Below are 16,095 nucleotides of genomic sequence, written 5' to 3'. Positions count from 1 at the left end.
TCTGCAAGCGGAGGGGCCATAGCACGCCTCCCGGCTCCCGCGACCACAGGAGCGCGGCCCCGCCCCGCCTTTCCATGACGCAGGACGTGGAGGGCGGGGCGGAGCATGGGGAGAAGCAAGTGGGACAGGGCCAGAGCGCTAGGAGGATGAGGCGGAGCAAGCGAAGCCGGGCGACCCAAAGTCCCGAATCAGGGAGACTCTGAAAGTAGCCGCACTCCTGAAATTTAATTCGCCTTCCTTGAGATCTGAAAGGCAGTATAGTTTTAAACCTATTTAAAAGTGGGAGTTGGGCACCCGCGAATAAACAAAAGCAGCAGAATATGTCACCTTTTCCCCTAGAAGAGGAAATGCTAAATGGTTTAGGGCTTTCCCCCACACACACCCCCACCCCGGGAACAGCTGGGGAACGAGGCACCTTTACCAGGATTAGTATGAAGTTATTCACGATTCTTATGAAAAAGGAAAGCAACAACCCCACAGTAGGGAGAGGAAGGAAGAAAAGAAAAAAAAAAAAAGATGATCAGGTTTTTCAGCAGGGACAAAAGCCCGACTTCTGTGATAGGAACTTCTCAGAGACCCAGCCTAGTTTGAGATGCAACTCAAGCCAAAGTCAAAGGCACTGCTGTCAGAGAGACATTTTAGGTGCCTTTGCTCACCTGGAGGATTCATCCTGCCCATTGTGTTGAAGCTATCTGGGCACAGAAGAGCTAGCCTGTCCCTAGGGTAAACAAGGGGAAAAGTTCTATCCTATCTTGGTTAAGGCCAAGACCTCTCCCACCCTCAACATGAACACAACTTGTGAATAATCTAAGTGGCTGTGTTATCTCATTTTGCCAAGAAAAAGGCCCCAAATGCTAAGTGGTCAGTCTAGCCCTCTGAAAACTCCATTTAGCAAAAATTATTCATGCCAGTGGTGGTGGTCTTTCAAGCTGAGTGCCTTGCCCAGAAAAATTAACCATCAGCTTCCCCTCACGCCATCAAGCCCAGTGGCCTAAAGAGACCTAAGAGTGTACTTTGCAGCCCATAGTTCCTGCTGCTGGTTCCCAGGGAGAAGCTAGGTGGCTCCTTTCTTGCCAACCAGGAAATAACAGCCCCATCTAAAACCAGCCTTTTTTCCTCTTACTAGACTGTATTTTGTTATCTTTAGGTTAGACTATTGCTGACATCTCCATCTTTAAATTAGTTCACAGGAAGAAGGGAATGGAATTAGTATGGGTTGGGTACATGCCCTGTGCCTGGCATTATGCAAGAGAGCTTGTATCTTAAGTTTGCTTCACAGACATCCTGGCTAGAGGACAGAGTCACAAGTGTAGAGCATTTGATAAATCCAGAGCTCAGATCCAACAGAGACCTGAAGGATGTCAGACTGCTTTCCTGCAATTACCTGGGGCATATGGAAAAACATGCACATCAAGGTAAAAGATTTGATTCCAAAATTAAACATAATCTTTTATTTTAAACCCAATTTACATAGTTTTGCATTGTGCAGATTTGTAGTTGTGCTTTATTCTTTCCCACCTTCAACAATATTTAAATGTCTCACCTTGGCACTAAAAAAAGAGCAAATACAGGTCTACTAACTGGCCATCATTTTTAGCAACATGCAGAACACAATTTCCAACTTTCCAGGCAATAATTCAACCTCATCCTTCAAAAAAATGCCTATATTCCAGCATCTGTGTCTCAGAAGTCCAAGCTGGGAGGTCAATGCTGCTTGTAATTTATAAGACCAACAATGTCATTAAATGAAAAGTCACTCACAAAACTATCTGGAAGTGGGGGGGCTGGGGTTGTGGCTCAAGTGGTAGAGTGCTTTCCTAGTACACCTGAGGCACTGTATTCAATCCTCAGCTCCACATAAAAATCAAATAAAGATATTGTATCCATTTAAAAAAAAAAACTAAAAAATAAGTATTAAAAAAAACTATCTGGAAATGGTACAGCAGCAATGTAAGTAGGCCACCTAAAGGGCTGGCTGAAAAAAAAAAATGAATCAAACCTCCCCCCGCACACACACAATTAATTCCAGACAGCTCACATGTCCATTAGCCAAAGGAGCATCATCAGCCGAAGGCCGGGTGGGCAGTACTGTGGTCCTTAGCCTTAGGTGCTCATCATCATCACCTAGGAGCTTTACACCCACTGTGCCTGTGTCCCAATTCCAGAGATTCTAATTTAATCAGCATGGAGTACAGACTGGCACAGGGATTTGTTAAAGCTCCTGCATGTCTCAGTGCAGCCTAGGTGAGAACCACTGGTTTGGTGTTTGGTCAAAGTGCCCTAAGAGAGCTAGAAAAACATAAATAACATTCAGCAAGACATTCTGGTTCTTGAGAACAGGCAACACCCAAAGAGACTTGTATGTATTGGCAATGAAGGTGAAGTGGCAAGGTAGAGCAAAGCCTTGGGAGCAAAGCAGGCAGAAATTTGAATCCTAATTCCAGCACTTTGCCCACTTTGTGACCAAGGACAAGTCACTTAAACATCCTCATCTGTAAAATGGGAATGATAATAATACTTGCCTGGCAAGGCTGAGGTTAAGAATTAGCTGTACTAGGACATTGTCTGACACCATACTAGGTCTCAAGTAAATGATTCTATGATTCTGAATAAACAAATTGCCCCTGGGATTAACTTGTGTTTGAAATAGATGGAGATGCTATGGGCTGACAGTACCCTTTCGAGGGGACCCCTTCAGTGAGGGAGATTCCTTCTTCCTCGACAGGAGCTACGGGAGCTAAAAGAAACTAAAAGTGGTGTGGGAGGAGGCCAGGCAACTGCTCAAGCATCCAGGACACCTCCAGCCTTTGTTCCCCACCTCCAGGTCACTTGTGAGTTCTGCCTCAGGAGGAGGTGTATATTTAGAGGGAGAGTCCAACAGTTCTACCTCCCAAAGTAGGTGGCAATCACACTGTATTGTGCCATCCTATGCCATTCTGCCTAAGACAGGTCTGTCTGCCCAAGTACTCACGCCTACCTTCTTCTTCCTCCTTTACCAAGATGTACTGAGGGAAGCCAGGCCCAGAAGGGGCAGCCAGCACTGCTACCTGTTACCAGTTTTTTAAAAATTTGTGTGAACCTGGCTAAAAGAGACATACTTTGGGGATCTGTAATAGGTTTCCCAAGGCAGAGAGGATGAGGAAAAAGCCTCATCAAAGCCTGCAACAATGGCTCCCCATTCATGCTCTAAATAGCCCAGCACAAAATAACTTGCTGCCACCATGACTATTTCTCCTTTTCCTCTTCCTTTTCTCCCTTTACATCTACAGAGCTGATAGAACCCTTTTGCATACATTATTTCTTGTGGTGCTCAAAATAGCCTTGTGAGGCAGGGGATGGCAAGGATTAAAATTACCCTTAAAGAAACAGAATCTCAGTTTCCTGGACTTAGTCAAAGTCCTAGAATTCATCACAGGCAGAACTAGGACTTGAATCCATGTCTTAGTACTGAGAACCCATTCTATCATGCTCTGCCTCCTTGCCCTCTACCCATTTCAAAGACCTTACTGAAAGCTGTACAGCATAAGCCATCTGTGAAATGGGGAGGATGGTGGAAGCAAGGGAGCATAGATTTGGAATTAATCTAAGTTCTAGCCAAGCTCAAATTTCCCTTGGTTAGATATTTTGTCCTGAAATTGTGATTTTTGGGCAACACATCACTCTCCCTTTTCTGTGCCTCTCTTCTTTCCTCATCTGAGAAAATGGCAAAGCCACCTGCCCAAGGAGGGTGAAAGAAGACCAAAACTCAACCACCAAGCATCTTACAACACCTGTGCCCCAGAACGTAGCTTTTATCTTACCAAACTTCTTTTTAAACAAGTAAAGAAATGAGGGTATCATAAAATATTTTACAAAGATAGATTATTCATTGGTGGACCAAAGCATGCAATGTTAAATTTCCTTCAAAGAAAGTACAGATAGCCTGCTAATTCCCCACAGCATGTCTCATAATGAAAAACCTGTTTTTCTGAGTAGCAAGGAAATTTCTAGTCAAAAGAGTAAAAGAACTTGGAAAAGGAGAAAAATGGCCCCCAATTCTCGCTAACTTGGATTTATCTTCCCACCCTTGGGATGATGTACTGATGCCAGACTCACTAGGAACAAAACCAAGAAGGCAGCAATGGAAGCAGCACAAATATGACCAGAAGGGAGCATGGGAGCAAGGAAGAAGGACCTCAAAGAACTCAGAGCAGGGGAAGCACTTGTTTATCTGTTACCAGACCCTCTCCAACCACCCTGCCTGGCATGATTCTCCAGAAGGAAAGAAATACCGGCCTGCGAACAGAGCGGTCAGCCTACAGATCCCACTGGCCTCTCTCAAGGGCCTTTATGGAGTGCCTACATTTGGGTTCACAGAGCATCCTTTCTTCAGTGAGCGGGGAGAGGAATCAGCACTATTTTACATATATATCTCAGAGAGGGGCACTCACAGTTGTAGTATATACAAACCTGACCCTGGATCCTAAAGAGTTCCTCTTCTCGGGTGGAATACTTTCCACAACAGAGGACACTGGTAAACAACTCCTCGGAGCAATCAGCCACATGACGCAGATGAATGCATGCAAGGGTCTCAGGCCTGATGCTTTTAAAATGATATTCTCATCTATGATTTCATTTGTAAGCCTAAACACTGAGGGTCCAGGCCACTTGCCTGGAGGTACACAGGTGGAACCAGAATCCGACTCTGCCAAGGCCACTGGGCTGCCTCGCTGATCATAGCAACCAGCCTCCAGATCTCCACCATTCACACCCATGGGCCAGCATCCCCCAAGGCAACAGAATACTGAACCCAGAATCAGCTAATCTGAAAGTTCCCCACAGAGAAGGAGAAACTATTTGTTTCTTTCCCCCTCCTCCTTTTAAAAAATATTTTTATTAAAACACAGGGTCTTCCTATATTGCCTAGGCTGGCCTCCAACTCCTGGGTTCAAGTAATTCTCACATCTCAACCTTCTGAGTAGCTAGCTGGGGCTACAGGTGCCCATCACTGCACCAGAATTATTTTTCCCTTTTAAGTCTGCAAGGACATTGAATGGTGGAGAAGGTAGAGAAGGAAGGAGGTAACTTTCCTCCCTGTGCTTGGAGGGAAAAGGTCCTTCAACAGGGACAACACAATGTGGTATTCATCTAGAAGTCAGTGACAACAGAGTTACCTATTAACGTCCCTTTCAAAACTGGACATGTCCTCTTATCATCCAAAGGATATTTTAACTGCCTTAAATGTAGCACTTCAAAATTTAATTCATGACAAGTTTAATGTTCAGTATCCTTCTTTACACCACACATGCCAGCTCAGCCCCACCCCTGCTCCTAGGTCCTGGTAGCACTGGCCCACTCACCATTTCCCGGTCCTGTCGAATTCTCTCTGGTCTCTTGGCCATTCTCACAGATCTTTCAGTTTGGAATTGTATTTACCCTGCGTGTCCAGCCACTGAAGTGTAACTCAGCAGTACACACCTGCTCCTGTCCCCTTTTCCACAGAGCCTTCACAGATGAGCTTTGGCACGGGACGCCTCCCAGCAAGCCCTGGGGCAGAAGTCACCACTCCCTGTCTGTGCCCACACCACTCTGGCCCTGCCCTCCTAGGCCTCCTTACCACTTCTGCCATTCAGTAGTCTATGACCAACAACACCTCCAGCTCCCCAAGGGCAGGTACTAGGACTCACTCAGCCTGGAATGTTTAGCATGTAACAGGTGTTTAGTTCGATGTTTATAAAATGAACATACAAGTTAACAAAAGCCTGAAGACACTATAGTTGAGGATCCCTTATCCAAAATAGTTGAGGTCAGTAGTGTTTGGGATTTTTTATTATTTTGGTCTGATTATGGAATATTGCATATACATAAAAATATATCTTGGGAATGGAACCTAAGTCTAAACATGAAACTCATTTATTTCATATGCATCTTATGCACATAGCCTGAAGGTAACTTATACAACATTTTTTGTATGTCTATTTTGACTGCCACTCATCACAGGAGGTCAGGTGTGGAATTTTCCACTTTTGGCATCATGTCAGTGCTCAAAATGTGTTGGGTTTTGGATTTTTGGTTTAGGGATGCTCAGCCTATAAATATTTTTAAAAATTCCACTTTGTTGGTTACTCTAGAGCTGGAGATGTGAAGCAGCTTGCTGCTGAGAGCTTCAGGGAGCTATAGGACAACAGTAAGGTTTTCCTTACTGTTGTCCTATAGCTGATAATGGAGGAGCATGGGGAAGAAGAGGAGAAGAATGGGGCAAGATAAAGATACCAATGGGAGGCATTAGTGCTGAAACCAACCCCAGATTAACAAGACAAGTTGCTACAGGAACAAGAACAGCCCATCCACATACACACAGAGCACTTAGCAGGGAACCTGAGGAGAACCCAAGGGAAAGCCATGTGGGCCAGCAGGCTTCCAAACTGGTTTTGTCTGCTCTAATGTAGTGCTGGAGGTGGGTAGGCAGGGGGAGGGTCACAGAAGCATCTGCCCTTGAATTCACAGAGAGGATCTCCTGGCCAAAGAATCTCTCTCAATTCCTTAGCTATCCAGTGGGCCTAATTTCACTTCTGGGCATGTCTGGTAATTGATTGGAAAGGAGGAAATGATTAGTTTTAAAAGAAAGTAAAGTGGGTGCGGTGGCACACACCTGCAAACCCAGTTGCTTGGGAGGCTGAGGCAGGAGGAGTTCAAGTTCAAAGTCAGCCTCAGCAACAGCAAGGCACTAAGCAACTCAGTGAGACCCTGTCTCTGAATAAAGTACACAATAGGGCTGGGGATGTGGTTCAGGGATCGAGTACCCCTGAGTTCAATCCCCAGCAGCCCCCCACCCCCGCAAAAATAGTGGAAAAATTCCTTGGGGTTCACAGAGTTACTATTACTAGATTCAGGTCCTCTCAAGCATTTTGCAGTGGTAAGTGACAAGTTCCAAGCCGGGGATCCAACTTCGCCTTGGAGAAAATGGGGGAAATTCAAAAGGATCAAACTACTCAAGTACCCTTAAGCTTAGTATAGAAACCGCAAGTATCTTGTACACCTCTCTTTATCCTCTGGGGCCCTGATCCTCCTCCACCCCTGCACAGACCTAACACAACATAAGCCTTATTAAAGATGACCAGCCAGAAATCTTAGTACCTACTCAGAGGTAAAAGGATAACTTCTGGCCATATGCCTCCTGTCTAACTGGGATTCTTTGGTAAAACAATATGTAGCTAGCTATGCACCATGTTGAAAAAGTATATCTCAAAGGGTTTGGGTGTGTGTCCATTTTTCCTAAGGGTTGTCCTGGGGTGGTGAGTGAGTGCTTGCCACAGTACCATAGGGACTATATGTGGCTAGCTTATATGGTGATGGGAAGGGGAGAGAAAAAGCAGACAGAGCTCAACATGCCCAAAGGCTTGCAAAGAAAGTAAGAGTAATTGCCCAGGAAGATTGACAAGCAAGCCCCCTGGAGCAACTGCCTCAGTCTGAAACCTCCAGAAAGTGACATAACCTTGGACCAATTCCCTGCCTCACTGATGTGGCACAACTCATTTGTTTCCATGGGCTTCTAATATATTTGTAGACAGTGAGCAAAAAGGAATACCTAAAAAAGGAAACTTTCTATAGCGTCATTTACACTTGAGCTGAAATAAGTTCAGTGTGGAGCAAAATAAACTCTGGTCAAGAAGAGAAGGCAGAAATAGTGAGTGCAGAATACTGCCAAATATTTAGACCATGAGATCCAGAACCATAAATTACTCATGAACAGAACACTCTCAGAGTCAGGACCTACGACTTCTAATCTTGGATGAAAACAAAAGTCTCATCCACTGTCCACATGGAGTTACCAAAAGTGAGCCTAAAAAGAGGGTACAAGGGCCTGGAGTCTGCACTGATTCTATGCACACAGATCCCTTGTTTCTGGTCTCCCAGTTCAGGTACCAGCCTGGGAGTTATACTCTGCCTTCTATCCCTAAGAACAGCTCTGTCAACAAAGACACACTAGAAAGGAACACAAGCAAGAACTGCAACAGAATCTGCCTCTGAATTTGCCAACTTGGAGCTAGAAGATTGAAAAATTCCTTAAAATCCCAGTTCCAGCAGCTTCCGCACCATGTTGGGCACCTACCCAGAGACACCTCCTCTCCCTTGGACCTTCCTGGTACACACAGGACCACACAGATGCCAATGGCAGGGAGGGGGCAAATCCTCCAGCCTGGGCAACACCATAATTGCTCCTAATTTTCAAGGGGCCACCTACATATGGTCCTCTTCCCTAACCAACAGAGATGGAGGTAAAAAGACACCCACCAAGCTCATGAGTTCCACAGACTTTGGGAGGGGCATAGGGCTGCTCATTAGACCTCAGGGCTCTTTGCCAAGTCTAGCCAAGGCATACTTTACAACAACTTCCCTGCCCCCTATTTTTGTACACGTTACATGTTTACTCTGTTTTACTGTATGTTTTATGTGAATGTCATACAAATAACATTTACAGAGAATGGGTTCTGTGTTTTAAAATCAAGTTTATTTTTAACTGATAGATAAAAATTGTACATTTTAATGGGCTACCTACCATGAGATGTTTCAATACATAGGTGCATTGTGTAATGTTTAAATCACATTAAACATTTCTGTCTCCTCAAACATGTATTATTTCTTCTTGGTAAAAACTTTCAAAATTCTTTCCTCCAGCTTTTTGAAATGTTCATTTCTATAAGTTTCTCCTATTTTAAACAAGAAAGTGGTCCTAAATTTTCCTTAGGAAAAATACCAAGTCTCAGGCTTAAGCCGAAAATAAAGGGGAAAAAAGGATACAATATTTATTTCTGAAAGCATTAACACCCCTGAGAGTGTTCTGAGTCCCTCTGAAATGACAAACCAGGCTGGTGGTGTTATTGTAATAAAAGATCTCTATAGCCCTTGATAGTTCCAGAAAAGTAAAGAATGTTCTTAATTGCATTTCCCTGTATGTGACAGGTGACATGCTGGCACTGGTAATGCAAAGACGAAATCAGACAACATCCCTTGGGGAGCTGCTTTATAGAGCTGTTTCTAGAGACCCAGGATGTAAACCTCCAGGTCAGCCAGGACCGCCCATTTGTTTAGGGTCCCACGTAAGCCAAGAAAAGAGTCACCCTAACTCTGCTGTTTGGCAATGCACAATAATGTGAGCCAAGAGAGGCAAGAAAGTCTCCATCACCAAGGCAACTGCAAGCAGGCAGAGGCTGCCCAATGCTAATAATGATGCCCATCAAAATTAGTAGGCGCCTCAGGGGCAGCCCAGACCACAGGGTTGGTGTGACATTCAGATGTGCTGGAGCAGAGTTTTGATGCTAGAGCTTTCTCCTCAGCCTTCCTATTTGGAACCACATCAACAATCTTCGTCCCCTTTTCTCTACCTGAGCCACAAATTACCCAAGGAGGCTGGTCCTATCATTGGCCAAACCACAGACAGATGCATAAGGATAGGGAAGGGGGTCAGGGGGCCATAAAAAAATGATTTGAACATCTCCTTGCTTCCATTAATAACCATTCAGTTTCCCCCAACATACAAATTTTCCCCCACTTTACTGATATCTAGAGTCTATACCCCTCACTTGGGACTGAGTTTGTTCTGTGACCTCCTCAGGGTATTCAACAACTAGTGTTCAAAACAGTTCTCTCTAAGGAGAGATGTTTAGCTTTACAAAAATTCCTAAAGCCACTGGGATATGTTCTCTTGCCAAAACTGACAACTGGCCTATTTTTAAAGTCCTAACCAATGATCTCTTAAAAGCACTCTACACACAAAGAGGCAATGAATGACCAAAAATTAATGGGTCAGTATTAGGTTTTTGTTTCTCAAACAAGCCAGAATTTATCCATCCAAAAAATTAGGTTTTCTTCAAAGTGGTCTCCCCTTATGAGAATGCACTTATTCCCCTGGGGCTGTAGTTGCCTAGAATGTTTTTGGAAAAGTCCTGTTATGGAACAATCTTTGCTTCCCATAGCATTGTGTAGGATACAGTTAACAAGCATTCAACTGGCAGGTGCTTCTACGTCCCAGGCACTGTGGTAGGCCTGGGGTGGAGGGCTCCCACAGGGGAATGAAACAAGGTTTCTCCTACAAGGCAATGGCTGTCTAATAGTGGATGGAGGAAAAAGAAAACAAGGGCTTTTAGAACATATACCATAAGCCAGGTCCTGGGCAACATATTTTGATAAGTTATATTTAATATGCATCCCAAAATCTTAAAAGCAAAGACTGAGATCTGGAGAGGCTAAAATGACTTAGCCAAAGTTACACAACCAGAAAATTACAGGACTGGTCCTGGACCTGGCTGTCATAGGAATGCTGGTGCTGTCACCACACCAGGGCAGCACCCAGCAATAAACAGATCTTCCAAGCAGGAGGCTGACTCAGGAGAGGCCTCAGAGCAGAGCAACCTGATCTGGGTCGCTTGCCACGTGTCTCGTCCTGCGTCAAGCACTGGCCTCCTGTTTACCTTTCATCAAGAGTCTTTGACAAGCCTAGTGGGAAGGGAGAGTTTCTTCAGATAAAAAACAGAGCTTTTTATACTCCTACTATTTACGTCAGCTGAGAAAGAGCTGGACACACAGACACATTTACAAACATACCTCACTCACACAGAGGACGGTTTGTCTATTCAGCTTGCCCACCATACAAGGAGGCAGGGACATCAGGCTTTTGTTTCTATACGTCAAAACTAGTTCCTTACAATAGCCCAAAGGTGGAAGCAACCCAAGTGTCATCTGACAGGCAAATGGATAAACAAAATGTGGTACATACATACAAGGGAATATGATTCTGCCTTCTCACAAGGGACAAAATTCTGAGACATGCTACAACATGGATGGACCTTGAGGACATGCTAAGCGAAATAAGCCAGACAGAAAAGGACAAATACTGCATGATTCCACTTGTGCAGGTACCTAGAGTAATCAAATTCATAGAGACAGAAAGTAGAATGGTTGCTTCTAGGGACTGGGGAATGGGAGTTATTAACTAAAGGTACAGGTTTTTGTTTGCAGTGCTGGGGATTAAACCCAGGGCCATGCATGCTAGGAAATACTCTACCACTAAAATATGCCCTCAGCCCCCAGGGTTTCAGTTTTGTACCATTAAATGAGTTCTGAATAGTAGGATCGATAGTTATATATGAATGGACTTAATGTTACTGAACTATACTCTTAAAATGGTGAATTTTATGTTTTATTTTACCATAGCTTAAAAAAAATTGTTTCTTTTCTTCAAAAGAACTTCAGACACATTCAACCAGTTTCTTCTATTCTCTTTTCAACCTGAGGCTTTAAATGAAAGAGAAAAGAACCAGGCTGGGCAGAGGCAGTCCTAGGAGTTATCTCTGCACACACACAGTAAGCAGGTTTTCTAAAATCAACCCCAGAAAATCCCCCAAATATATATGGACTCCTTAGCCTGAGCCTGAATCAGTAGCAGGAAAGAGAGGAACTAGAATTAGCAAACATCCCCCTCTACCCCCAAATTTGCAAAACAGTAGTCTGGCTAATGCAGTTGGCCCAATATAGGGCGGAGCAAAAAAAAAAAAAAAATGAAGAAACAATGAAAAAAGATTGGTAGTCCTAAAGTTCTCTCTTTTAGAAGAACTTGGTTCTCTGACCAATTTCAACTTTTCCTAATAAAAACACAATACTATAATAATGTTAAGTAGTCGGTCATGACATCTCAACAATTTGACTTTGCCTCCAGAGATTGTTTGTGTTGCCATTTACCCCTTCTCACCTCATAATCGTACTTAATGAGTTCAATTATGAACTACCCCAGACCAAAAATAAGCCAATAAGAGCTCAGGAAGCAGCATTGTGTTGCATGGCCCTAATCACGAACACACAGTGTCACCAGGCTCAGGCCCAGAGCTCCCCAGGAGTCTGCAGATTCCCAGGTACCTGCTGAACCCTAAACAAGTGACCTATAAGCCAGGATGAAAAATAATAGCCCTGGGGAAACAAGGATAAAACATCTGCAAGTCAATCAGTATTTACTGACAGTCTATTATGTGTATGAAACTATATTTTCATTGGACCTTCAAAATCCTATAATGTTTGAGTATTATAAATGATAAAATAGAAGAATTCAGCAATGTGCCCAAGAAGCAGAGCTAAGATTCAACCTTAAGTCATCTGACTCTTTCCATTACATGAGGCTACTTCTCAGAATGAATTTTTCTTTTTAATCCTGTTTGCCTGGCTTCTCGGCTTCTCCAAGTTTTCCATAGGCCCCAGCCCAGCCCAATTTTCCATCTGGGTAAAAAGAGCATCATCCCAGCTGCTGCCTCTCAAGTCACATGAAATAGTAAGAAGAGATTCCAAAAACACAAGTCCCAAAGCCTCCTTAAACAGATAGTAAAGTGGAATAAGCATCTGTAATGGAATAAGCATCTAAAGAAGCCCTCTCCCGTCTATAGCTCTGGGCTCCTCACCATAACACACTTCCAGTTCTCACCCTCCATTACCACAGAGCAGCTGAGGCTGCACTTGTGTCCCAGTGTTTATGTCCTACCCGCACAGCCTTTTGGTCTGGGTGATAATTGTGCTGGCTATTTTTGTAAGGAAAAGTCACAGCAAACCACCAGCCTGTTTGCTCCCAAGAGTGATAGCTAAGGGCAGCATGCTGTTCAAAGGATTTAGTCTTCAAATGTAGAATCACTAATGTCCTAAATATACTGTCTAAGGAGAGCCAAAAGGAAGGTAAGGGAGGGAGCAGAGACCTTTTTGAGTTAAAGGTCTGTGCTGACATCATGGGCCAGACAGAAGGTTGATTTGTATCTTTTCCTGTCCTGGATAATTCAACTTTATCCAAAAGTCCCCCACCAATGCTTTTAAGAGAATTCAACTTATTCAGTGGTCCTAGGCACAAAGAGACCTCACCAAGGGCAACCCTAAAAGAATTTGACTATATGTTCACAAAACCATTGCTAACAACCTTTTTTCCTTTTTTCTCCCCAGTACTAGGGATTGAATCCAGGGGTGTTCTACCACTGAGCTACACCCTTAGCCCTTAACACTCATTAGGTTGCCCGGGCTGGCCTTGAATTCTGCCTATCCTCTCAAGATGCTGGGATTACAGGCATGTGCACCCTGCTGTTGCTAATAAATTTTAAGATACCATAGAGAATATGAGAAGGGTCAGAATGTTAAAGATGGGTAAATATTTGCCTAATGTTTTGTCAAACTGGATTCTGGCAGATTGGCAAACATAGGACACGATTATACAACAAGTGATTTGTGAGCATTTACAGGGAAAGGTAGAAATCACTAACAGTCTTCATGGTTTCACTGAGAAAATCTCAATAAACCAATCTCATTTCTTCTTCTGATGCAGGCTTCAGGATGTGTTCAGATTTCATCAAACTGCATAAAAGACTGAAAAAATAAAATCTGTATCAAAATGTGGTTGAGTAGTTTTAAAATTGTTTGAACAACTATACTCCCAAGGCCTTAAGAACCTGAAGACTTTTCTAATGGGACCTAGAAGGTTCCTTCCTGAGTCTAATCCTAGTCAACCTGTTTATCAATGACTTTAATTTGTGAAGAGTAACAGTATTAATTGGCATAGAATGCTCTATCAACAAAAAGTGATGAGTGGGTGACACTGTACAGTTGCATCAAGTATTTCTACATCTTATCTCATGTGGGCCTGTTTAGTCACAGAGCCAGGAATCATTATGCTCACATTACAACTGAAGACACTCAAGCTCAGCCACCAGAATTTCTCAGCTTCCACAATACTGACATTCTGGATAATTCTCTGTTGTCCTGTGCACTGTATGATGGGTAGCAGCATCCCTGGCCTCCACCTGTTATAGACCAGTAGCACTACCTTTATAGTTGTGACAACCAAAAATGTCGCCAAATATTGCTGAACATGCTCTAGGGGCCCACATCACTCCCAGTTGAAAACCACTGGATTAATCAAGTGATTTAATCAAGTGAAAGCCACTGGGTTAATCAAGCCTTGATCAAGGTCCAGGATTAAAATGTTGCCAGGACAGTATTTGACCATAGGCTCCTTATGTTTCCTTCCCTTGCAAGAAGCTGGGAGGGACAGTGAATACAATAAATCACAGAAGCAAGAGTCAAAATTGTCTTGATGGAAATGCAAGGCCAAAATCAGCCACAGAAGAGTGCAAAGGCTCATATTCTGGTTTTAAGAAAATCAAGTGGGAAAAGGGAGGCTGCACTGGTTTCACAGCAATTATGTATGGGGTGGGGGATCCACTGAACCTCAGCTCCATAAGCAGCAGCCCCATATGACTCTGCAGATGCCAACATTACCTTGGGCTATCCTGATGAAGAAAGCACCCTGGTATCTCCCATACTCCAACCCAGGCCAGTCAAAGGCATTTCTTACCACCTCTTATCTCTTCTCATCCAAAGCAGCAGACCCCGACACCTCCTATGAAGTCTCCCACCCCTCCTACAGAATGGGGCATTGACCATCCTAACCTGGCCCTTCTGGTGGCACCAGCACATGGCCTATGGCTGGATTAGAAGACAGAAGGCAAGAAGGAAGAGAAGGAAAGGAAGGAGATGAGAGAAATGGGGGAGGAGAAGAGAAGGAAAATGCAGTAACTACGGCAGAGCCTACAACACCATAGTAAACCCCCAATGTAGGACAAGGGTAAAGAGAAAGAAGAAGGGAGGGCAGGAGAAAGGAAGGGGACTTAGGACCATGAGAGGGAAAAGGAGGAGACAAAGGCAGAGCAGAAGGAAAAGACTGATACTGCTCTGCCCTCCAACATCAATTCCCACATTATTTTTCTCCTATCCAGTTTCTTCTTGCCTCTCATCCAGGGCACCCAGCTTAGCCTACAACCCACCATTAACCCTCTAACCTGGGAATCTCTGTAACTCAGTATACTCAGTAAAAAATCCTGGCTCAATCCCTAAAAAACAAATGCCGAATGTCTTCTTTGATTTAAGGGGGGCAACTCAAAACAGAGCAGGGAGGAAGAGCATGAGAAGATTACCATTAAACAGGAACGAGAGGTGGGAGGGAATGGGAGAGAGAAGGGGAATTGTACGGAAGATGGAAGGAGACCCTCATCGTTATACAAAATTACATATAAGAAGGTGTGAGGGGGAAGAAAAAAAAAGAGAGAAAGAAATGTGTTATAGTAGATGGGGTACAGAGAGGTGAGGGGAGGGGAGGGAAGGGGAGGGGGGATAGGAAGGGCAGCAGAATACAACAGACACTAGTATGGCTGTATGTATAAACGTGGCTGTATGACCAATGTGATCCTGCAATCTGTACATGTGGAAAAATAAGAATTCATACCCCATTTAAATCAAATGTATGATATGTCAAGATCATTGTAATGTTTCGAGCAACTAATAAAAAATATCCTGGCTCCACAAATTACTAGCTGTGTAAATTTGGGTCAATTATTTAATCTCTCTAGTCTTAGTTTCCACATCTGTGAGGCTAGGATAATAATATCTACCTCATGGTTTGGGCATGGGATTAAACAAGAATTAAATTATCTATACATATACAATTGTTCAGCTCCATGTATGTGTGTGTACACAGAGTGCTTGGCACACAGAAAGTACTCTCTGGTAGCTTGAATTAGTTATAACATACAATACTGGCAGGTAGATAATAACCGTATATTTTACTATCTCAAACACAAGTTTCCACCTCTGATAAGGCCCAGTCTTAGAGAGGAAACAGCATAGGCCTGGCCCCTGAGGACAGTTTCCTGAGGGAACCATTTCCTAGGTGGAGCATTGCTAGCTTGCAGCAATATCAGCTGCTATTTTTTCTTAGGGTTGGTATGGAGACAAAACTAAGATGGCTGACTTCCCCCAAAGAATCACAACGGGCATTAGCAAACAGAAAAAACAATGAGACCACAATACCTTTATATCCAATTAGAGCTCTGGATATTTTCTAAGCTTCATCACTCTTGCTAAAATCCCAGCATCTCAGAACTGAGATACTGCAGAGGTGATTTGGCTGGAGCCTTCCCCTGAGGCCTGACCTGGGACCTGAGTCTTCCCTGCACTGCTTTACTAGGGGTAAAAAGAAAAATCATATAGGCCCAGAATCAATCAAAACATCCACTTCCTACACATAGAATAGGTAAT

At 43.7% G+C, this 16,095-nt stretch overlaps 1 protein-coding gene across 4 annotated transcripts in view; it reads right to left on the bottom strand.

Moving 5' to 3' along the window:
* The window catches only part of Itpkb (inositol-trisphosphate 3-kinase B), a 100,608-nt gene that overhangs the window by 46,240 nt on the left and 38,273 nt on the right, over positions 1–16,095 (bottom strand). Inside the window, exon 3 of one of the 4 annotated variants that reach the window (XM_071600017.1) lies at positions 13,303–13,368. The exons of the other annotated variants lie outside the window; for them this stretch is intronic. Coding sequence (XP_071456118.1) covers positions 13,342–13,368 — 27 coding nt within the window. The 3' untranslated portion in view covers positions 13,303–13,341. Of the gene's footprint in view, positions 1–13,302; positions 13,369–16,095 lie in introns of those variants that run through there. 4 annotated transcript variants of the gene reach the window in all.

The sequence above is a fragment of the Marmota flaviventris genome, chromosome 12 (genome assembly GCF_047511675.1).
Source record: "Marmota flaviventris isolate mMarFla1 chromosome 12, mMarFla1.hap1, whole genome shotgun sequence".
NCBI classification, from domain to species: domain Eukaryota; kingdom Metazoa; phylum Chordata; class Mammalia; order Rodentia; family Sciuridae; genus Marmota; species Marmota flaviventris.
Note: the sequence above shows the minus strand (reverse complement) of the source record. Positions and strands in the feature narration are given on the sequence as shown.